Here is a 24,483-nt window from a genome sequence, read left to right as displayed (position 1 = left end):
CATAGATGCTTTATTTCTGACATTAATATGGTCTGCCTTGTGTGTGAGATTCTCTTACATAAAAGTTTGTAGTACAACAAAAACTAAGATAAACAAGGTGTTTGTTGTACATTATGTCAAACCTTAAAACAAACCAAAAAAAAATTGAGTAATATGTATTTAGTTTTCATGCAAGTTTGGCTGCTGCATGTGGTCTACTTACAAACTGAAAGAAATGCAAATGCACACAACATTCAAAAAATAATAAAAGATGCCCGACATCAAAGATTAAAACCTTCTTGCTAAAGAAACAAAATAGGAGTTAACTAGATGATCCAACCAATACCAAACCAAATTAATACTACTTATAATAAATCTATGCTTAAACTCAGAATAGGGAGCTTTTATGATACCATTTCTGCTGAAATATATCATCCATATTCTGCATATTCGTTCTCTTTAAATAAGTTCTTTAGTCCTTGGAGAATTAAATGCAGCCTCCAGCATAAAATGTTTTTGTTAAATCCACTGTGATAATGTACAGCTACATCTACTACTGCCAAGAATTCCAGTTCCCTCCTCTTGGATCTCACTGGTGAGTAATCTTGGCATGATGGATCTTTTCTGATCCCATTAGGTATAGGATTCCCCTCTGTCCTCCTCCTTAAAATTTTGGTCTGAATTGAAAACTGCTAAAAATGTTTATGCCTACTACTAGGTGAATACTTAATATTTAAGATAAAATAAAAAACTCTTAAAAATAAGGATTGTATAAGCTCTGAGATGTTTAAAAAAGTTAAATAACCAATTACTTTCTTTGTGTCGACTCATCATGTGTTAAAATTCCCCACCAATACGTTACTCTCTACCATCTTTGATATTAAAATGATAGGAATACTTTCCACACCCTGCATAGTACTGGTTGATCTCATTAAGTTAACTAGAGAACCTGACATCATTTTTGTAACTTTACGTACAGTGCATATGATGCTCGCTCTTTCCATCTCTCATAGCAGCAAGCCGATTCTGCCACCACCTGTAGCAGCACACCCGGGAGTGGAGAGGAAGAGTGTCTGAATCATAAATAGCTAAAACTACAGTGTACAATTCTGTTTACCTGTCAGTATTTGTTGATAACACACCATTGCCATTTGCTAGAAATTAACTACACAAAAATTTCTACAACAAAACCAAATGCAAACATTCCTTCAAAAAGAAAAAGTCAAAATAAGTGCAAATACCTAAAATAGGCAACTAAAGCAACTGTTGTGACCTGTATACTTTTAAATAAGGACCAAGATTTTCATAAATAAAAGAGCGTTCTTTGCTCTTCAGACATTTAGTAAGTATATAATGGTCAAACTTAAGTGCAGATACAACTGTTTTGAGATTCAAGGTGCCAAGTTTCTTTAAAATAATAATAATAATAATAATAATAATAATAAGGTATAAAATGCATTAGTTTTTAGTACCTATGCAGGACAAAGTACTTCTAGGTCACGTAAAGGACCATAGCCTTCTTTTCTAAATATATTAAAACAAGGTATGGGATGAGTTGATGTATATTGCAGGTATACCTTGCAACTATTTCGTAGACCAACATGATTTAAGGGGGATAGTGCAATCTTTATGTAGATGTAACATACAGTATGGATTTGTACACTTCAGCTCTGTCATTCTTCTGCTATACCATACTTTAAGATTAAAGGTTTAAACTTGTCCTTTTTTCGTTTCAGCTGTTTTAACAGGAAACAACGTTGGCTTCTAGACAACCTGCATACATATAAATATCTACATTTAAGCTTTAAAATGAAAATAAATTATAAAAAGGCTCCTTTCCAATTTACAGATTTTTCCTTGTTACTACACACTGTACAATACATTCAACAATCATCTCATTTTGAGATTTATGAAGAAAATACTGATGCTTTACACTAAAACCTAATTCACCCCTCTCTGCCTACCTCTAGTACCATTTGCAAATAAATATATTTAACACTGTAGTTAATTTCACTGTTTTGCAGCATACCAAAAAATTAGTAGTGCAACTTTCTATCCTTCCTTTATACACCTCTCCGTTGTGTTTCTTTACATACTAGGAAAATGCTACATAAGCAAAAGCACATTCAGTCATGTATGTTGTTCATTCAGAAACCAGTAACAACCTATGAACCTACTCTATACACTAGCAGAAAAAAAAGCAATGCAAGTCAAAAAAATAAATATGAAAAATAGACCTAAAAACTGTATGTTCAGTATGTACTGCAGTGCTCTTTGATGTTCTTTATAGTATTTAAAGGTGTTACTTTTTTAATATTTAAGAAATGCATTGCAGAACTGTTAGTACTATCCCTCTGTAGAGAATACAGGAGTTTTGTGTCCATTCTTTGTCAGTCAAGAGAAGAAAGGAAGCTTTAAGAAAGTCTGAAGGTTTCCCTTAGCATACTGTCTCAAAGTAAAGACTTAATTCACAAGCATTGTGCTGGCATCCCCTTGAACACTGAGTCCATTTCAATAGAAAGAGATGGTTGTCAGTTGCAGTGACCATCACAGTATCAGAGCCCTTGAAGTGTTACTGGTAGCTGTGTATGTGTTCAGATATCTTCTTGCTTGTTCAGTCATGATAAGCTGGTCTTCTGTTTTTCCATAAACAACAGCTTCCCATTCATAATTTGGCTGCATAAAACAAAATTCAATTTAAAAGATTATTCTTTTAACAAAAATATTTCTTGTTTAGAATTAAGCAAATCTCATGTAGCCTTATAGAGTAGTAATAAATTATGAAATTCTAGCAATACTGTATTTCACTGGGAAGGATTTGTCTTCTGCAAGAAAGAACAATACCAAAACTTGTGACAAAGCTCCTTCATCCTCCCATAAATCCATCTCATCAGCAGTGAGCTACAACATACGATAAATGCTCTTAAAAACAGATTCGTTCACAAGATTTGAAACACAAAAGGGTAGTTAATTAAGTTGTCTTTTTTGATATATTCTCCTTTAAATATGCTAAGCTGAACAAGAAGCAAAAAGCATTATTGACAGCTGTCTGGGTGATATCAAGGAAGGCAAAAGAGTTTGGCAGCTGAAAGAAATACTGTACAGGACTTAAATGAACCGAGCTGACAGCTGTGCAAGGACAGCCAGACATGGTAAAGGCATTAGAAGCAAAAATAATGAATGGAAGAGCCACTTTCCTGCTTATTCCAGGAAGCAAATCCTGCACGTTTACATGAGTCACTGAATCTCAAAGTGATTTCTAGTAGCTCAAAATCAGAACTGACACTAGCAGTCTGTCACATAAGGAAGTCATTCAAGATTCTCATTTGTGCAGGAGGGAGAAAAACTCATCTAAAATCACAGAGAAAATCAGCCATTTGAATTTCACTATTAATTTAGCATAACTTTGATTCATGGAAGGCCCTCGTGATTAGAAGAGCTAGTAAACTGAACTCCACTGGGGAAGGAAGGAAGGAAAAGAGGAAGTTGGTTCAATGAGAATACTGGTGAGTACAGTATGGCTGAGTCCCCTTTCCAGCATTCTGAAGTGCACAGTTCTCAGCCAGGCAGACACACCGACCTTTAGTACAATTCACAGCATTTAATAATTCTTTTTTGGAATCGCAAAGTTATGTGGCGTTTATTCTTTCTTATCATTAAAAAGGATCAGCAAATAATATCGTTGTCTTTGTACTTAAAAACACAGCACTGTTATAATGGTTAAGTGAAAAATGGAAGGTAAGGCTCTAAGTGCCCTGTCTTCCTATTTTTTAACTTTCAGAATTTATTCAGATAAGTGAATGTTATGAGAAGGCAGAAATACATTAACTTCTATGGGACAAAACTATAGCTGCCAGGTCAACTATAAAACTATAGCTGTCAGGTCAAAGAGAATCTCTCCTGAAACCTGGTGGTCAAAATGCACACCCAAAAACTAGGTTCCATATAAAGCTCAATAGAACATTTCCAGACAGACATTACAACAAGACAGAAATGGAAATGGAAAAGGAAAAGGAAAAAGGAAAAAGGAAAAAGGAAAAAAGAAAAGGAAAAGGAAAAGGAAAGGGAAAAGAGAAAAGGGAAAGGGAAAGGGAAAAAGGAAAAGGAATAACCTGCTAACCAAACTAAAAGAACAGTTTGAAACCAGACCTGAAGGGATTTCTCCAGTTTGACATTTTTTGAAGAACATGCATTCAGTTTCTTCTTAATTACTGCGTTTGCTTTGTTTGATGAATTTGTGTCTTGGTTTTCTGATGTCAAGTTTCGTCTGTTGTCATGTATTTCCAACAGTGGTATCATTAATAAAGATGTAGTATATGCATTTTCTGACTATAAATAAAAAAAGGATAGGGAACATGAATAGTAATTAGTATTTCATAAAAATAATATTCAACTGCTGTGATCAAAGAAGTAAAAATGTAAACAAAACAAATACTATCAGATAGACCCTTAGAAAAAAGCTGAAAGGAAAGGTGATGAACATTATGTAAGTGAACTGGCTTGGTGGCTACAATTCATAGTCAATTCTGATGATCAGCGTCCAGCGTGATTTCAGCACTACTGAGTAGACAGTTTCTCCATCCTATATGGAGCCATGCTACAGCTGACGATATTTTGTTAAGAGCAAGACTTTATTAAGTGTTAACTACAGAACAATGCTAAGGAAAAAAGCTTGTAGTTCAGTTCTAGTTGAAGCCTTATAAAATTAAGGACAAGAAGATTAGAGTAAAACTCTCCCCCCCGAAAAAAAAAAATAACCCAAAAAACCAACCCATGGAATCATAGAATGGCCTGGGTTGAAAAGGACCTCAAAGACCACTTAGTTTCAACCCCCCTGCCATGGGCAGGGTCACCAACCACCAGCCCAGGCTGCCCAGAGACACATCCAGCCTGCCTTGAATGCCTTCAGGGATGGGGCATCCACAACCTCCTTGGGCAACCTGTTCAAGGACATCACCACCTGCTGAGTGAAAAACTTTCTCCTAATATCTAACCTCAACCTCCCCTGTCTCAGTTTAAAACCATTGCCCCTTGTCCTATCACTATCAGGAGGATCTGCTCCATGATCTTCCCAGGCACAGAGGCGAGGCTCACCAGCCTATAGTGCCCCGGGTCTTCCTTTCTCCCTTTCTTAAAAATGGCAGTAATGTTTCCCTTTTTCCAGTCACCAGGACTTCACCAGAACAGCCATGATTTTTCAGATTTGATGGAGAGCAGCTCAGCGACCACACCAGCCATCTCTTTCAGAACCCTAGGATGGATATCATCTGGCCCCATGGGACTTACATACATTCAGTTTCATAAGGAGGACTCGGACTTGTTCCACTGCTTCAGTGGGATGCAATCCACTCCTCTCACCCACACCTAGAGGTTCAGGGTCCTGGCAGACATGGGAGCCTGACCACCAGTGAAAACCAAGACAAAGCACTTATTGAGCACCTCAGGTTTTTCCGTATTTGAGGAAGCCACTGCTCTGTTCTCATCTATCAGAGGGGGAACACTCTCCTTGGCCTGTCTCCTCCTGCGTATGTACCTGCAGAACCCCTTCTTGTTATTTTTCACATCTCTTGTCAAGTTCAGCTCTATCTGTGCCTTGCCTTTCCTAATCCTATCTCTACACATGCAGACAATGCCCCTATATTCTTCCCAAGCTACACAGCCCTGCTCCCACTTCCTGTGTATTTCTCCCTTTTCCCCCAGTTTAAGCTGCAGGTCCCTGCTCAGCCATGCCGGACGCCCACCTTCTCTGCTCAATTTCTTCTGCTGCCTCAATAGTATCAAGGAAAGAACTGTTTTAAGAACTGAAATAAGGACTGGATTGACCATTCCACAAGATGAGTTCTATACGCTAATAGAATTTCTGGAAATAAAGAAAAACATCCAGCTTTACTACAGCAGAGCAGAAGAAAAGTATATGGCAGTGTTAGAGAATAAAATTAGATGAGAACAACTGCAACAAAAGTATTTGTTTGCTTACAAAAACACTCCATTAAAATGTGTTAAACTACCTTTGTATATTTATTTTACCTTGGACCTTACTCCTAGCTGACCTCCCCATAGAGGCACAATTTGCACGTAAGACATTTTAAAATCAGATATCACTAGCATCTCTCCTCCTAGCTGAGCACTCCTACTGCACCAGCACCTGTCTGTCACTGGAAAGGAAGAAAAGTGATTCCTCCCAATCCACTGTAGCAGTACATAATGGTGCACCTCATTTTTAGCTTAATAATTTGAGCATAAGTAAAGGACAATACAGCATTCCATAACAAGACATTACTAAAAGAACACTCAGTATTTTATTCCTGTTTTGAACAACTGCAGCTATGAGCAATACTCACAAGTGATGTTTTTGGGGAAGCAGGGAATTTCCACCAGGTGGCAGAGCACCTAACACCTAATAGACACAAACACTTATGGTGGAGTCTGAGGCATTTAAGAAGGGAATTTAGAAAACCAGCTACAATAATCGGAAGGGGTGTGTCTTAAGCACATGTTGTTTTAGGTACTTAAACAGGGCTTAACACCTCATCAAGATTCAAAAACTTTTACTCTCATAATTAAACACCTGCGTGCATTATTGTAATATTTATATTATTTTTCCCACAGACTGCAAGACTAAAGATTAAGCTATTTAATTATTCCATTGGAATAATATTAGGCTACTTTTTAAAGGAATACGGGACCAAGGCAGCCTCCTATCTGAACTTCTGATGTCTTGATCACTGAGGAAGAGGTACTCAGATTGTTTCAGGAAGAGAAATGTCACCAATTTTATCTCCTACATGACTGATATTTCTTATTATATTTCCTATTACATTAAATGGGAAAAGGAAAAGTGTGCTGCCTAGTATGCAAGTAGTTATTCTCATATCACGTCCAACAGAATGTCTAGCATGCAAAACACAGCTGTAAACATCATCTACTTGGTTTAGAGAGCTTCATGTGCCATAAATTTCCTGCTTCTGTGCCCTGAAGGCCTGAAAGGAGGAATTAACCAATGGAAGCCCAATGTTCAAGTGCTGCTTAAGTACTCGAAGTAATATTCCAAAATAAAAGTGATTCTCACTTCATAGATTTATGAATCTAACCTCAAACCAAACTCTTGTAGCTGCTACAGTGAAAGACATTCAATTCTACATTCACACTGCATTAATATTAATACGTACCTGTACATCCAAGCCACTGTCTTCTGTGAAGAGCTGGGCACCAAGCTCTTCTTTTTCCCATGCATCCAGGACCAGTGATTTTCTGACTTTTTTAGAAGAATTGTGCTGCAATAAATGTTTTGCAGAGAAGGATTGTAAAATATTACTTAAAAGCTGTTACTGCCTAGCTGAAATTATTATTATGAAGTTACCTCCTGCTTGCAGCTTTTATACACAGAGTCATCTTCCTCCTTGAGAAATATATCTGTTCCAGTTTCCTCTTTCAAAACTTCCCTAATGTCTTCCTCCAAGAAGGCAAGTGGTTGTGACTAAGTTTATTAAAAATTAGAGGAGAAAATACAGGAAGTCCATTAGCTGCTAGTTTTTACTTTTTACTTTTTTTCACTTTTTACTTTTGCCAAATAAGACATATCGCAAAACATAACAGTAGCTTAAATCCTTTCTCTGCTACTAAGGATCAACATTTCAAGGCTATGCATGTTACTCCATGTTATTTCTATCCTGATTAAACACATACACGCACACAGTGCCTCATGAACAAAAACCCAAAACCCACCCAGTTAGCGTTGAAGAAGACATGCAAACTATTTGTTCACATTTTTACAATAGCTAATCATTGACAAAAGGAATACAAACTCCTTATATACACAAAGTACACACAAACACACACATGTACACACGTGTATGGACACAAACATACTAAAAACTGTAATACTGAAGTACGACTCTCGCTAGGAAAGGAATTTATATTAGTTTTAACACAAATCTTTGAATAAGACATCGATAGTCCTCAGTACAGTACAGAATTTCACAGAAGCCATACAGATGGCTCCTTTGTGTACCAACAGGAGAAGAATTCCCCTAAGCCTTCAAAATTTGATTTCGAACAGGAGGTTAACAGTGGACAGAAACAGTCATGCCAAACCGCTCCATTTGCATAGTGAGAGACTGTGAATCTATAGGGTAACACAGATGGTGCCAAGCCCTGTGGCAAAGTCTGAGCTACCTTCTGTGTCTGCAAAAAAAGCAGTCAATATACATTGGCTGGAATTTTTTCAGAACTTGAAAAGCATGTGTCTGCTGGATTCCAAAAGTTATTATGCATTAGCATACCTAAGCTAGGTTAAGAAGGAAGCAAAAATTGGGTTGTTTGAAAAAAATGTAGCATTATTCATAGTCGACCAAAAAAAAGCCTTCTGTCACTGCCAGAAGAATCAAAGGAGTCACAAATTGCTAAATTAAGGTTTTGTTTTTAGGATGAAGAAAAGTCTAGGCTTCACTCAAGTAAACTTCAAGTAAGAAGGGTAGAACACTTCTAAGTATCTTCCCATCCAAAAGAGCTCAGAATACTAGCATGCTGTGGTAAACATCAAGTTTCCGTTCTAACAGTTTTGAAAGAACCAAAACCAGAAAACAACTTAGCTCTTACATGGTCCAGAAGATCCAAAGATAGCACATTTTTTCAAGTTAAATGTGAATATTTCTCAAAATAAAGAAGTCGTTCATATTCAGCTGCACCAGATAGCTGTCAGTAGGTATCTGACTGAAGAATCCATTCACTCTCTCACTTATGATTCTTCTTTTTGAAAAATCAGAATGCTGAAGTATTAAAACTAAATTCTCAGATACTGATGCTACCACCTAATTTGAGGTACATTGTTAACATGGCTACATCAATCTAAATTAACTGACAAATGTAGAAGCAAGGTTTTAGTCTTTGTCAGTATTCCTAGATTTACAGGTACTGAATGCCATTCAAAAAGGCAATGCCTCCGTACTACACTGAAAGTCTACAGTCTGTCCGGCGTAAAAGAACTGAAATGTTTTATCTGCAGCCTAGCAATTCTGCAGGATAGTGCTGAAATTCACTGAAACATTAGCATTGTTAGAAAAAGCTTCCAAAGATCATGCTAGGGCTTACAACATCTAAAAAATAAGGGAGTATTTATAATTTAAATAACAAGATAATAAATTATGTCATCACATACCGTAAGTTTGAGAGGGCCATACTTTTTTTCCTGAGCAGCTAAAGCATTTTTAAAAGGAGTTGGTGTCCTTGGTGTTGAACCCAACAGGGATCTTCTAATTGTGGGAGTCCGAAAGCTATTAAACATAGAAAACTGTTCACATGTGTTTAAATATTTTACTTTATCAACAGTAATTTCATAAAATGAATCTACAAGCCAAACACTTTAAAATACCTTAATTCACGCAATAGGTATCACCATCATTAATCAATAAGTATTACAATCACAATAATATTACCCTAGCTATATAAAAAATTGAAATTAAATTCTGCTTTTTAGAAAAGGAAAAAAATTAACTGAGTACAAGTCACTATTAAATTAAATAGAAGGCCAGTTTATGTTAACATACAAACATTTAAGTGTTGCAGTTTCTAAAACTCATTCATAGCATGACTATAGGTAGAATGATTTCTCAATGTTTAGAAAAAACTTGCTTTTATTTAAGCAACACCAAGAGATGCTTAACGCAATAATCCTACCCTGCATTTTCCTTCTGATCTGTTGGTGTTGTTTCCTTGTGTAGAGGAGTTGTAATAAGAACTTTCTGCCCACAGATTGGCGTTGATGTAAATGCAGGATTTTCAAGGTTAAATTGTTCATTTCCAGAGCAAGTGTTGAAAAACTAAGCAAACAAAGGACAACGAGATCACTGTATCAAGCATTAAAATCTGTATGTGTATCAGAAGGGTTTTCACTGAGAAACCCAAATAAACTGGTTTTGATTTATACATCAAGATATTTGCCATATTTATCACTCAAACTTCTTAAAATCCCTACTGCTTATGTCAGAGACAACAGGCCTTTACCTACAATTGCTTGCATGATTAAGAGTGATCTGAGCTGCAAGTCCCCCACTGAAATAGTCAGTCTTGAAAACAAAGGAAATCTGTTATTTTAACATTTCTTGACAGATCTACCCGAAACACATGTTTTAAGAAGTCTCTGGACGTATTTGCTTAGGTTGGGATGCACTACTAGGGAAGAAAGTACTTGTAATTTATAACCCAGCCACTGTGGTCTTCGTAGCTTAGCCACATTTAAAAATAAACTCACCTGTGATGGAGAAAATGGTAGTGTTTTCACTGGTGTGTGCTTTAGTGCAACACTGATGGCATCGTTACACAAGCCATCATTCAGTTCATTAACTGGCGATTGCCCAACACGCAATCTCTTCTTCTTTCTTAGGATAGCAGGCGGAGTGCTGTATTTAGTCACATTTGGAGTGGTTGGAAAAACTGCCTCTTCCTCACCACTGATGCTGCTGTGTTTTTTGCCATCAAGCATGACACTGACATTAAACTGGCACTCTGCAGCCCGTTCGTTGTGTTGAATCCGCATTAGTTTTAATGGAGCTGGCTTGACAGGAGATGCAACAGCCTCTGAAAGGTCAAAACTGGTGACATCACTCCAAGCTAAAGGATCCTATGAGGCAAGATACAAAACACTCAAACACGAGCAGGTTTATCCAAGATTATGTCACAACAACTAAGCCAATCTTACAACTTTCTTTCCGCGCAGCTTATGTAATGAAAAATTACACTCCCTGTACCTTACAAACAAGACTAAAACACAAAACATTTTAAAGCAAGGAATAAGAATAAAACAAATCACTTGGTATAAGTGAAACTACAGCCAAGTGCAGTATAAGGTAATTTCAAAAATATTTTATACTAATTAAGCTCTGATGTCCCTAAATAACTTTTTCGTTTTCTTTTCTTAAAAATAGCATGAATACAGACTTACTGATTCAATAAGCTCTAGTGTCTCTGCAAATTCAGGAATGGTTTGTAGAGATGATAACACTGCATTTGCTTCCACTGCCAAATACTTAGTCGGTGAATTCTGCTGAGTGGATGTGCCCTGGGTCTCATCAATGCTGTAGAACTCACTTGTTTGTTCCCCAAGGCTATTTAGTGTGTTAGGCACACAGTCTTCCATAACAAAACTTCCAGACCAGCTAGGTAAGCCTCCAGCTTGCTAAAAGATTTGAAAAAATGTTTTGAGCTTATTTAGCTTAGAAGTTGAGCAAAGTCAATTGTTAAGCAAGGGAGAAAAAGAGTTGAATGTGGAAAGACTAAACATAACTAATAATTTCACTTTTTCAAACACTAATTATCTGTTCAAATTAAATGCAGTTAGTATTCACCTTATATTAACACACTAAACATTCTCAAATCTTGTCAGATTTTTATCTCAACTCTCATTCATGCCTTATATGCTGATAATTAAGGAATGTATTGGAAGCCATCTGCAATGCAAGTTTCCTGTTTTTTCAGTATCACCTTAATATAAATTCATTTTCACTAAAGAACAAGATTCCTTTTAAGATCAGAAACTCTAGAAGATTAAATGCTCCCAGTATGACAGGAGATTTTTAATGAAGATTCTACACTAATAATTTGCTTACCCTCTAAATGTTACCTTATTTTAGTACATTGCTTAGTGCTCAAGAAACAGATTTTTGTTTGCACTAAAATCTAGAAGAAAAGTTTATTCTACTGTACAAGCCGAACATTACACCATTTCAAGAGAATGCCAGGAATAGTTCTACCACAAAAAAACAGAGGTGCACCTGTAAACTAAATTAGTGATCAGTAAGGTTGAGATCTTTAGGTGTCTGATGTTGCTCCCAGTCCTTTGTTCTTGAGAAAATGTCTATCACATGCAAGCTTCTCACTCTCAATTGTAGTTCATGAAAGTTTCATACAGTGCAAATTTATATATTGCTTGACATGTCTAAATATGGATATTAAGTACTGCAAACACACACAAAAGTTTGACAGAATTATAATAATAATGCATCTTTCACTTTTCTGTCAAACAGCTGATTGACATTGCTGATTTACAGAACTGAATTGCAGGGACATGAACAAGCATGTGCTAACTTTTGAAAGGGATTAAAATCATGGCTCTTAAATGAGGAACAACTGTCAAACTGCAGGTCATATTTCTGCTGCTTTTACAGTTTAGAAAACTGTGTTTTGCCTCAATTCAATGTACAGACTTTGTTTTACAACTGATCGATAGCTTCCATTTAAAAGGTCAAAAAAAAAGGCAAATCCAACATCCATGTCTACATTTCTGAAGATTAGTCTCAGTAAAGTCTACTGAAATATTTATAGAAATGCAGTCCTTACAGATGATAATCGTTTCCTTCTGATTTCATTCTCTGCTGACATGAGCAGCAACTCAAGTTCCTTTATTTTCTTTTCTTTGTCAGGATCATCATCAATAAATGACTGCTGAAAAATTTAAGAAAGAAGCCGTTACTATTTTCCACTTTTACCACCCCTCCACAGCAAGGATTCCACATGATATTTAAGCTACATTTTTACCAACAATCTGCTGGAACAAAGCTGTACCAACTGAATCATATTTGGTAACACGGTACTCATGTGCAAGCAAAACAAGTCTAGAAATCTACAGGAGAAGGATCTGATGTTATATTATCCAAGTTACTATTCTAATATGGTTTTTAAGGTAATCTATAAATGCTAAGTACAGCACTTTTAAACTAAAAGTCACTCTGTTTTGTCTTTCACAGAGGTAAAAATATTGGCATCTTTGTAAAAGTGTTTGCATTTTCATGCATTTCCTACAATTGTGAATAATTTGGTTTTTTCCTCACTGTGTAAGAAAGCATTTCAAATCAACATTTCCAGACAGAGCATGTAGGCAATCAGAAACTATCAGAAATGTAAACTTGTTGGAGGACTTAAAGGAGCAGAAAATATCTTATTTCTTCATAAAACAATTTTGTAGCATCAGATGCTACGAAAAGCTTTGTTGTGATTTGTATTCTTACACAGAGATCAGCAAAGAAAATTCAGTATAAAGCATGTTAACTGCTCAAGGAAACTTAAGATTAGGCATAGAGTCCTGCAGAATGACTTTAACACACCTAGCACAAGCAAAATATTTTTTTCCCATTGTCAAAGTTATTGTTTTACTAATTCCAAATTCACAAGAACTCTTCCAGGAAGTTATGCTATAAGCCCAGATCACAGAATGGAAGGGGTTGAAAGGGACCTCTGGAGATTATCTAGTCCAATCCATCTAGTCTGCAATACACAAGTGATTTCAAATACATTGGCTGTTAACCAGTAATAACAACAAGCAAAAAGATACATTGGTTGTTTTCCCTCTCTGCTTTTGTTTTGTTTTTTTGTTTTTTACTTGACAGTCGCTCAATATATATACTTTGGTATTTAGAATGCTGCAAAACAGCACCTTCGACTCACAGATCATGTCTTTAAATCTCACAAGAGCCAGATAATTCTAACACATTATAATTTCAACCTAAATATTTAGGTAGTAACTAGGATTTAAGCCATACTTTTGTCAGAAAAGAGCACAACTGTTGTGTTAACATACTACATACAGAACAATTCTTATGCCCTTCACTGTCACCTTATAAAGCTCTCCCAAGGAGAGAAAAGAGACTAAAGCAAACAAGCTCACTTTCAGCACTGGTATTTATAAAGACAGCTCTTTTTTTTTTCTACCTAGAACTACCAATCAAGTCAGAAGATCTACTTGCAGAGAAACATAGATAAATTTAGAGGAATGATAAAGACTTAGGAATAGTTTGAAATTACACATTTACTCCTTGTTTTACAGTACAGTACACAGTACTCTCTCTTCATTTACAATTCCCAAAAACAATTTACCTGAACTAAGTTGGCAGATGCAGAAGCATGTTCTATACGGCTGTGTTCTGGTGAGGCATACTGGTACACTGGGATCTAAAAGAAACACATCATTTTAAATACCCTTAACAAAGTAGTCTATAAAATTAGTTCTATTTCATCATGCATAAAATATCTACTATAGTTTAGAAATCCTAACTTACCACAATGTTTAATAGATCTTCACTCTCACAGATGAGTTTCTAGTTCCAAATCAAATATACAATTTGCAACTGGGAAACACTAATTATTCTGAATGTGGAACTTACGTGTGTCTGAACAGGGATGTAAAATTGATTCTGAGTGTGCAAGTGTTCCATAGTCACACAAGGTTTTTGCGGAAGTGTGGATGAACCTGTTCTTTCAGAACTAGACTTTGTACCATCTTGTAGATATCCTTCCTGTTCCACCTTTCTTCGCATTGTTGAATTCCAGTGATTTTTAATTGAATTATCAGTCCTAAAATGAAAGTGTACAACAATAACTGGTCTCCATATCTCAGAACGTTTAAAATACAGCATTGATCGCAGGGTCTGCACACAAATTAATCCAAGGCCTCAAATCCAGAAACTCTAGTAACTTTGATTGGAAGTTCTGTTACAAGCGTGTTAGGTATTTTCCAAAGAACTACTAGAAAGCTGCTTTTTCCAAAACTTCCTTCCACTTAATTTTGAGGCTGCAGGATGTTACAAGTAGCAAAAGAGAAGGCTTTGCTTCTGGTAACTATTAGAGGTGAGAACCTCGAGTCTTTGGATCAACTTCTATCACTAGACCATCTATACCTTGTGCTACTGAATTTGCAGAACTTCAAGCTAAGACACTTGGCTTACTGTCCTGCACTGTGATAAATACCACCCACAGTGCTCTTATCATTCAAACTCATCTTTTCTTAAGCAACAGCATGCATTCACAACACTAAATCTGTGTGCAGCTTTGTGGAAGAAAGCACCAATGCCTCGTAGTGTCACCTTGTGCAGGGAAAGCAGGCATGGCCAAAGATGAATACCTATTGCCACTCCTATGGCAAAGAAAAGCTCACAGCTTGACAAGCATGATGAAATCACATAATATAAGGCAAAAGTTGAGGATGAATGCAGTGGTCTAAAATACTAGTACCATTACTACTAGCATTAAAGAAGCATGCATAAATAAAACTGGCTTTAAGTTGCATCCTTCACATGAGCTCAGCTCCAAGATGCATCCCACCTTTTCATTGCATTACTGTCAGAATCTTCACCAGTCTGCCAGGTCTATTTGTCTACAGCGATGAGTCCCATCTTGACTTTGCTTTCAGTGGATGTGACTAAATTAGGAGTACCTCTGTCCTTATAAACTCACCCTCCCTCCCTGAAATTCTATTCAGATTCAATGCACTCCCATTCCTCCAAATGATTTCCTGAAATTTGTGATTTCAGTGCTTAATCAAGTGTAAAAACTTCTAGACAAGTATTACAAAGGACTCTTTCTCCTACCAGAACAGGTACCGCCATTCCCTATGCACAGCTAGAAAGTTACTTCCTGAACGCTCACGCTACTTTCAGAGAGAAGCATAACATTGAATTATTAACAGAACAAGGCTAAAATTTTATTTCATTAAAGTTTTTAATACACTGAAGTCTTGTTCTCTACAAGCATTTAACTTGGCAATCACACTTGAAAGCTAAGAACAATCCATACAATTAATTCTTAACTTGGAGACTATAGAGTGATCATCAAGCTTAGCACCGCGCAAATGTTGCACAAAATCTTCAGGAAAAAGACTTTGATATTGTGCCATAGGATGTTAACGCACTCTTCCACTGTTACCTGCAGATAACTCTCTTCAGCTCTGCAAAAGCTTTTTTTGGTTTTTCGAAATTAGAAGAATTATAAGTGGTCAGAAGGATTTTGAAAGAACCCCGCAGGGTGCTAGAAGTCCTTCTTTGATTTTTCTGGCTTTTTAAGAATACATAATCATATGCAAAAATCTTCAATGATACAGATTTCACTATTTATCAAGATAGAGATGTAACAGCAGATTAACTCTGACAAGCAAATCACATTGAAAAGAAGTCTGTAATGACTGTTTTTCACATTGCAATAGCTAACATAAATAGAGTTGAAAAGCACCTTCCGGGAAGCAGCTTTGCTATTTCAGCCCATCGGTTTCCCAAACGCTTGTGAGCTTCATAGATTACTCTGTCTTCTTCTTCTGTCCACGAAGACTTTTTTACCTCAGGGTTGAGATGGTTGTGCCATCTCTCTCTGCACTGCTTGCCTATTCTTCCTTTCAGGTGTTTTGCAATTAGAGACCAGCGCTTTGGACCATACTTTTGAACTAATTCAATAACCTGGAACACAGATGGATGGATGTTATAATTTCAAATCCTAACATTTCCTATGAAAAACAAAAACAAAAAAAAAAAAAACAACCCAAAAAAACCCAGGTGAAGTTCGATTTTAGACAAGGATTATAATAGTCAATTTGATAAAACATAAGACCTAAGGAAGTAGACGGTAAAATGGGTTTAATTTTTTTAAATTATTTATTAACTCCAAATTCACTGGGTTTAGAATATAAGAGCATACTGATGAAAGCAAATGTTTGGAAGCTGCAGAATTCCTATCATCCATTGCATAAACTGATATTGAGAAATTTGAAATAGGAAGCTGTGAAGATGTCTGGTGCAATCTTTTTTCAAAAGCATCAGCATGAAAAAAAAAAACTTTCACTCCCAACCCATTTCTACAGTCTTTTGATTTTGCTGTTTGGTTTTAAAATATATTCAAAGTTTTTCCTTAAAAAAAAAAAAAAAAAAAACTAATGAAAACTGTTAAATAATGGATTGGGCAGGTCATATTCAGAATTTGACAAATATTAAACAGTGGGAATAAGCAGTCAATTTAAAATACAGTATGTGAAAGCTGAAAGTGCATCTCTCTAAGGGGAGGCTGGGTTTTGCAGGCAAGAAGCTGCAGTGTAGATTAACGGAAGTGTGGAAAAGGAATCCAACACACCATTATTAGCTTCTTTAACAGCAGAGCATGAAAAAAATTTCCCTCCGCCCCAATCCCTTTAAGTATGGTGGGTTTGAGAAACAGAAGATGTAAATGAGATCTTGGATGCCATAAAGAGATCTCTTCTGCACAGTGAGCTAGAGTTCAGCTAGCAGCCTGAGCAAAGGGAAATGAAACACTTGAGTAGACCAGACACTCCATCTGCTTAAGAGCAGCTGCATTTTTTTCCTTCACAAACAGCATAGCGCAATGTAATTCACTATGTCACATGATGTATGAGACGTCATGTGTGGGGTTGAAGCCTAAGAAAGAGGTAAACACTTTTAGCAGTTCATATGTTAATTTTATTACAGTAAAAAAGTACAGTATCAATCAGTGCTCATTACCCTCTGATCTTCTTCTTTAGTCCAAGGACCTTTAATCAGTTCTGGGTTTAGTACTTTCTGCCATCGATGCTGGCACTGAAAATCTGAACGGTTCTGAAATAGAAGACCAGTGCAGTTGGTAAACTTTTAAATAACACATAAGACAATAAACATTAGTTAGCCAGAACTCTGAAGTTATTTTGAATTAAATAAAAATCTGGATAAGTTTTATTTTTAAAGTTCTCCCTTATTATTTCTTCCTTGCAAGAACATTTCTGGAAAAAAGGATTAAAAAAGCAACTTTACACAAAGTTCTAATCTGATCGCAATGGTCTTATTTGGTAATTGAGTTAACAACTTAATTTCCTTTAAAGAAAAACTTAGTTATTTCATCCTATTCCACACCTTTTCTGAACTTTAAGAAACTGTCAAAATTCTTTTGACATCAATGTTTTTCCCCATATAAACTACTGATCAAAGAAATACTACTTCTTTCATGAAAATATTTTTCTAAGCCTCAAATGTATGCATTCTCAATTTTTCACTACAGCATCGAGGAAAAGAGATTTATATCAAGTTTAGCTAACACACTAATTAAACAACGTGGCTTTTTCTGATCAGGACAGATGGTGCTTTTCTGTAGCTTCACCAAAGATCTTTTGAAATATTGCTCCCAGTTATGAAAAAGAAGATTTCACTTCACCTCCTAAAAAGCACCTGCAAGAAAATTTTGGATTACCAAGACGTTTGCTAGATCCCTAGAAATATACAGATAAGAGCCTGATCCAGTACAATACAGGAGCATGCCTTTTATGATGCTACAACACAGTAATTTGCTGCCTTCAGTGCAAGCTGCTGGATAGCAAGTACTGATCTCAAAGCATTACCATGTGAACAAAAAGTTAAACAAGAGGCAGTTTGCAGACCACAAAAGGCACCATTACATCTAAAATTACCATAATAATTTCAAGTTAATCACAAATAGACATTGTAGGTTTAAAAGCACACTGGAATTAATTATTATAAACACATCATTTGCTAGCAAAGATGAGCTGTAAAAGATAGACTTTCAATATATGCTAGTCGTTCCCATCTTTGGTGGGAGAAAAATTTTGAAGTCAGAGCCTTGTAGTATTCTTACCTTCAGTTTCTGAAATCATGACATTTGGAGTAGAGGAGCAAGACATATGGTGAGATAAAACAAAGTCATTTCAACTGTATTGTTGAAACAAAATTTCATTGTGGCTTTAGCCACAGTAAATTGAGGGAGAACAAACACAGGTTGTATTTTCTCCCCCTTGAGAGTCACCTTTCAGCATTCTTCACTTTTATCTGGGCAGAATAGAAGGGAAGGTTTATTAGTGCCCAGAACAAAAATGAAATAGTTCTAAAAACATGCTGGTAACTCAATTGGTCTTCCTAGAGAAAGAGAGTCAGTAACAAAGTGCTACTCACGCCGATCCCTGTTACTTGGCATTGTAATTTGAACATAGCAACAGGTTGCCTGGAGAGGCTGTGGAGTCTCCATCCATGGAGATATTTAAGACCTGATTGAATACAGTCAGTCAGGGCTGCCTGCCCAGGACTTGCCCCAGCTGACTGCTTGAGCAGGGGGCCCAGACCAGATGACCCAACCTCAGCAGTTCTGTTATGGGCAGTCAGATCCTCCGTGTATGTTTCCCATGATAGGTGGGGAACCTTTTTTCAGCTTCACTTGCGCACACCTGAACAACAGCTTTCTGTCCCAAGAAGCATTTTTTTTCAGCTGCAAAACTTTACATGAAATCAAAGTGTTAGATAATGCAACTCCATTCTGCACTTACAGATTGGTATAAAAAAATTGGTGTCAGTGTTTGATATTATCCCTGTCTTCTGCCCTTCACTCATTTTGCTGTGTGGTTTTTTTTTTCTTGGTAGGGGACAACATACATGTAAGAAATAGTGAATTACTTACAAGCTTCTTAAATTTATAAAGCTTTAGGTTTATAAACACAAGCTCAAGATCTGTGCCATCTGAGAAAAATAGTCTGTAGAAGCACACTGCATAAATACTGCGAGAACAAAGAAACCTTACAGTATTTTGAGTTCAGGTTTACTTTTACCTATTCACACTGGAATTTCATGCAACCATATAATCCCACTCAATATTATAGGAACCAAAAACAGGGTCTTGATTTTTAGGTTTCGAACATTCAAATACTCTGTACCACTTCTAGGTAGTGATTTCAGCTTTAATAAATTCTAACCATGTTTTTATATTATGTATTTCTACAACATTTAATCAGAATAGAAAGAACCATCGTCCATTTTGTTGTAAGCTTTTTCTACCAGTGCAGCTCATACAGCTGATGAGTCATTTAGCAATTGAATTGACAGCTCCTTTACTCATTCCAGCTGTCTGCCAGAACAGAACATTTAAAAAATGATAATAGTAAACTTTCAAGAAATGTGCTAAGGTTCCATTAGTAACAACTGAAGATATCAGTGAGTGGAGAGGTTTACATTTAATAGGGAAGCTGACACCCCTGTAACGAGAGCAACGAAAAATAAAAACAGAAACATACAAATACCATTTCCTAACGTGCTAGGGAATCAATCCTGCTCCTCTGAAGCATCTTCCAGGTGCAATCCACTTTCCTACCTGCTTCACAAGCAAATAGTGAAGTGTAGATGCAATCACCACTAGGGAAACAACGCATGGAAAACTAAAATATATTCTATAATGAAAACAAATACTAGGTGTGAATTCAAATGAAAAAACATGTACTTTTTTTTTTTTTTTTTTTTTTTTTTTAAATCGATGACTTAAGTAATTTCAGTTCACCATACGAGCCCCAAGTTTGCTGATGTCTGAGCTAGACTTCAAGTCCAAATTACAGGCATCCGTTAAAACATATGCACCAGGCTTTCCTGGTTTGTTTCTTCCCAACTCCAAACTAAACATAATCAAAGTAAACAAAGATCAGATGGAAACTTAATTGAAACAAAAACTCAACTTACTTGTAGATGACTAGCAATGAAAGCCCAATCATCTGTACCATTTTGTTCCACCAGCTTCTTCAGCTTTTCATCCTGTTAAGACAATCTCAGCCAGTAAGTATTAAAGCTACCCCAATACTGAAGAATAACACTTTCCAATATCCAACCAATATCAAATAGGAATGAAATGCATGCAAAGAAAAAAAATCACCTCGTCACGTGTCCATTTCACCCTGTTACATATCTTCTTCAAGCTTCTTTGCTGTGAGACTTCATAGTCATGATCTGCGTACTGAAAGTCATCATCTTCTTCACTGCTGAGTACAAGAGAAATAAACAACTCTAATTTATTCTAACTACTTTTAGTTTTCTCCATAATCATTACATACCCTAGCATAACAAATGAAGTTCTTGTGAACATAAGACCTGCCTTTAGTAGCAACTTCATAATCACTATGTCAAAGGAACAGAATTAGTTTGAATTTCCAGGTCATATGCCAGGATACAGACATAATTCCTTCCAAGTGAAGATGCAAGTTTAAAGCAAAAGCTGTTAAGATCATCTTTTTGTAACACATTTGTGAATTTTTATTTAAAAATAAAAAGCATAAAATGGAAAGGATCACTAGTCTGACAAAAAGATCCATTCATGGCCCACTACTGTAATTCCTGCATCAAACACAACAAGGATACCAAAGAATTCAATGTCAGCTTGAGTTTTTAAGTGGTCTTCTGCCTTGACTACCGCCCCAGTGTTCACAGAATGGCCAGGGTTGGAAGGGACCTCAAGGATCATGAATGTCCAGCCCCCTGCCACACACAGGGCCACCAACCTTCCCATTTAATACTAGACCAGGCAGCCCAGGGCCCCATCCAACCCGGCCTTGAACACCTCCAGGGATGGGGTATCCACAACCTCTCTGTTCCAGCACCTCACCACTCTCTCTGTAAAGAATTTCCCCCTGACATCCAACCTAAATCTCCCCTCCCTCAACTTCAAACCATTTCCCCTTGTCCTACTGTTATCTACCCTTTCAAAGAGTTGATTCCCCTCCTGTTTGTAGGCTCCCTTTAGGTACTGAAAGGCTGCAATGAGGTCACCCCGCAGCCTTCTTTTCTCCAAGCTGAACAAGCCCAGCTCCCTCAGCCTGTCTTCATAGGGGAGGTGCTCCAGTCCCCTGATCATCTTTGTAGTCTCCTCTGGACCCTCTCCAACAGCTCCCTGTCTTTCTTGTGCTGGGGGCTCCACACCTGGACACAGTACTCCAGATGGGGCCTCACAAGAGCAGAGTAGAGGGGGACAATTGCCCCCCTGTCCCTGCTGGCCACCCCTCTTCCGATGGAGTTACAGGTCTGGTGTTACAGATACAAATCACAGCTTTGAAGACAGAAACACCGCAGCAAGAAATCAGTACAGTATACGCGCTGACCCCCTGGGGAAAGAGTCAAAGGAGCGGGAAACCTGGTAATGTTTGCAGCTCCATGTAGGTCATACTCCATCTACTGGAGAAATGCATACTTCACAGCCTTGATAAACAAAGCCTTTCAAATAGGAAGCACAGGGAAACGCTTCATGGAAACACTTAAACTTACACGTCAGTGAATCATGCTAGACAGCACTAATTTGAACAAGCGAGGAAACCTAGGCCTAGCAGCAGGAAGGGCAGCTCCTCTGCATTAGTTTCAGCAGAGACACAGAGGAGACACATCTAGTTATGCAGCCTTCATTATAGTGAGTTTCACACAGCATTTTAAGTTCCACCCATTTTGTTATCAATATAAAGCACAATATCACAAGTTCATATTCAGAACTAAATTTACCTTCTCACTTGAGAAATGTATTATTGCCCCCCCCCTCAATCGAAGATCAATAAATCCTTTCTGAGAAATGAAGCAAACCTGTGCTGGTGTCCTAAGAACTATTAGATGGCAAAGCTCTGAATTAATTTCTAGAACCCACAGTTCACCCACACAGCCCGTAGACCAGCCAAGTGTGTCTGTCAGTTATTTCACATGAAGTGAACACCTTCTCTGCAGCTAATACGAGCACACAGCCATTTAAGAAGAGCACTGCTTACCTGAAAGCATTACTACAGCACAGGACGTGCCCAACTCCTGCAAAGCCAGAGCATTCAGCATGCCTACTACAGCCTATGCTGTATCCCTCAGGAAGGTTTTCCCAACTTAACACCATGAGGCAAGTAATAAATAATTTAATAAACTTTGTGCAGACAATAAAACACAAGACAGTCAGCTTGTCTAAAGATCAATATCCTTATTCACACCTCTTGAATAAGAAGCTGGAAGTCCCTTTAAAAAAAAAAAAAAAATAAGAGTTTTCCATTAATTATCTTAGGACTTAAGAAAACGAGGTTTAGGAGCACAAGCAACAAGATTTTTTTTTTTTTTTTTGCCTCTTTCCCACAGACTCTTGACCAACTTCAGGAGCATATCTTGGTATTATAATCCTATTTCATACCATACAATCTACTTATAACCAAAGATTTGGCCTTGCAGTTCAGCCCACTGTCAACAGCACCTCCCTGCTCAACCAGGACGCAACAACCAGATTCAAGAACTGAGTCTCATGTTACGTGAAAAGCCACGGATATTTAAAAATAATTAAAATATAATTTTTTTTTTTTTTTTTCAATGGAGCTAGAGGTAGCTGAAAGCCTTGCACCCGCTGTTCTGGAGCCAGTGCACCCCATTGCAGGCAGTGAGCTCACCTGCACCTGGCACAGCACAGGGAACTGCTGCATCATTGGTCTTGTGCTGAGCGGGACACAGGATTATACAACCAACACAGAGGGACATTTGGGGATTGCTGTGATTCCAATTGGGGACAAAAGATTTTTCAAATATGTTAGATCCTTCACCTGGCAACTCACAGCAGCTGTGAAAGTGGACTTAAATACGGCATGGATAGAGCACAGCCACCAAGTTCCATCAAATGAGTAACTGGAACAATGAAGCATTCCATGAGCTACGTTTGAAGGTGGCCTGCACATCTCTTATCTTAAGACTTCTTTTATTTGGTAATTCTTAGTTGAAAAAACAATAAAACTACTTCCCAACACAGTAAAAGAAAAAAACAACCAAAGAAACAATTGTAGCTTAAGAAAATTAAACTTCATTCCATTTGGTGCAAAAAAAATATATAGTTTCTTTTCACACCACACTTCAGTCAATGACCTTGAAATCACCATATGGGAACTTGGAACTACACTGGTTTACTCTGGGCTTTATCATCACCATTCACTGCCACAGCGCTCTTCTGGAGCTACAGGTCTCTAACCAGAGGCTTCTCTGCTACCACAGCTACTTTCATTTTCTGTTGTGACATCAAAGCCCTTCACGCTCCTGACAGAGAGTACAAGCTGAAGCTTCGTAAAGATGAAACTACAGTTTGCAGGAGTGCTGCTGAAAGTATGTTGCTACAGAACGCATGCTACAAGCAACAAAAACACCCCCTGACCTGGCTCCTGCAGACCCAAGGCTCTGCCATCAAAGCCTTCAGCACACCATTGCTCCTTACACAACAAGTACTCAACATAGCACCTTCTTGGCTCAGCTGCGCTTTTTCAGAAGAAAAGTATCTGCCAGAGAAACTGTCTGCGACTTTGAGAACGGCACCAGCTCCATGGGAGCACTGCAGCAGCCCCGGGTAGCACACACACATAACTGCTGCTGCTCACTGAGCATCCTTTCCTTTCCCGGTCCTCGTTCTCCTTTTACGTCGTTTTATCACTTTTTCAAAAAGCGATTTTCTATTTAGGACAGGAGCAATAAAGTACTTCTGCCAGACCCACGTTTGAATTCAAAGCGAAGACACACCCATCTCCATATCAGTAAACAACAAACGTATCAGAGCCATCTGCGGCCGCTGCCGAAGCCCCCGAGGAAAGCTCTCCCCCAGGAAGGCTTCGGGCCGCGAAAAAGCACCCGAGGACGCTTTTTTGCCCCAGCACAACGGGACTCCCGCCGGGGGAGCGCCCGGGCCGGCTGTAGGGGGGGTGGGCTGAGGGGGGAGACAAGCGGGGGGCACCTGCGCGGGGAGGGGGCGGCACCCGGCGTGGGGAGGGAGGGGAAAGGCGGGGACGGCTCCCGGCAGCGCTCCGGGCCGGGCGGTGCCGTGCACTCACCTGCGCGGTCTCTTGGCCATCCTCGGCTCGCAGCATAAGGGGGGCCGCCAGGGCAGCGGAGCGCCCCAGCCCCCGCCCGAGCTCCTCGCCCCGCAACCGCCGAGCTCGGGCCGGGCGGGGGGAGGAGAGGGCCG

General features: G+C 38.0%; 1 protein-coding gene across 3 annotated transcripts; it reads right to left on the bottom strand.

Annotated features, from left to right (window-relative positions):
- Positions 1-24,452, bottom strand: MYBL1 (MYB proto-oncogene like 1). 3 transcript variants are annotated; one of them, XM_042809010.1, is made up of 16 exons: positions 24,350-24,452; positions 20,416-20,521; positions 20,226-20,297; positions 17,247-17,339; positions 15,973-16,193; positions 14,133-14,322; positions 13,846-13,920; positions 12,313-12,414; positions 10,919-11,152; positions 10,229-10,597; positions 9,655-9,797; positions 9,137-9,251; positions 7,340-7,456; positions 7,149-7,253; positions 4,129-4,308; positions 1-2,655 (listed from the first exon to the last, which is right to left on the bottom strand). In XM_042809010.1, exons 1-16 carry the CDS (start codon positions 24,367-24,369, stop codon positions 2,527-2,529), a joined length of 2,271 nt encoding a protein of 756 aa, XP_042664944.1. In that variant the 5' UTR covers positions 24,370-24,452; the 3' UTR covers positions 1-2,526. The 3 variants fall into 3 exon arrangements, with proteins under 3 accessions (XP_042664944.1, XP_042664946.1, XP_042664947.1); XM_042809012.1 differs by having other exon boundaries at positions 12,313-12,417; positions 24,350-24,429; XM_042809013.1 differs by having other exon boundaries at positions 12,313-12,417; positions 20,416-20,518; positions 24,350-24,410.
- Between the last annotated feature and the right edge of the window lie 31 nt (positions 24,453-24,483).

Source organism: Centrocercus urophasianus, unplaced genomic scaffold (genome assembly GCF_019232065.1).
Source record: "Centrocercus urophasianus isolate 14NV4802_14NV808 unplaced genomic scaffold, USGS_Curo_1.0 seq_11, whole genome shotgun sequence".
NCBI lineage: Eukaryota > Metazoa > Chordata > Aves > Galliformes > Phasianidae > Centrocercus > Centrocercus urophasianus.
This window is presented reverse-complemented; position numbering and strand designations above follow the sequence as displayed.

What these genes read in the sequence shown, in the direction of transcription:
- MYBL1 (XM_042809012.1), bottom strand. Translation starts at nt 24,369, where the DNA reads ATGGCCAAGAGACCGCGCAG. An exon ending in CTAAAGAAGAAGATCAGAGG is followed by an intron (nt 16,194 to 17,246) that starts GTAATGAGCACT and finishes TCTGTGTTCCAG; the next exon opens with GTTATTGAATTAGTTCAAAA. An exon ending in GAAGGAAACGATTATCATCT is followed by an intron (nt 11,153 to 12,312) that starts GTAAGGACTGCA and finishes CAAATCTTTTAG; the next exon opens with CAAGCTGGAGGCTTACCTAG.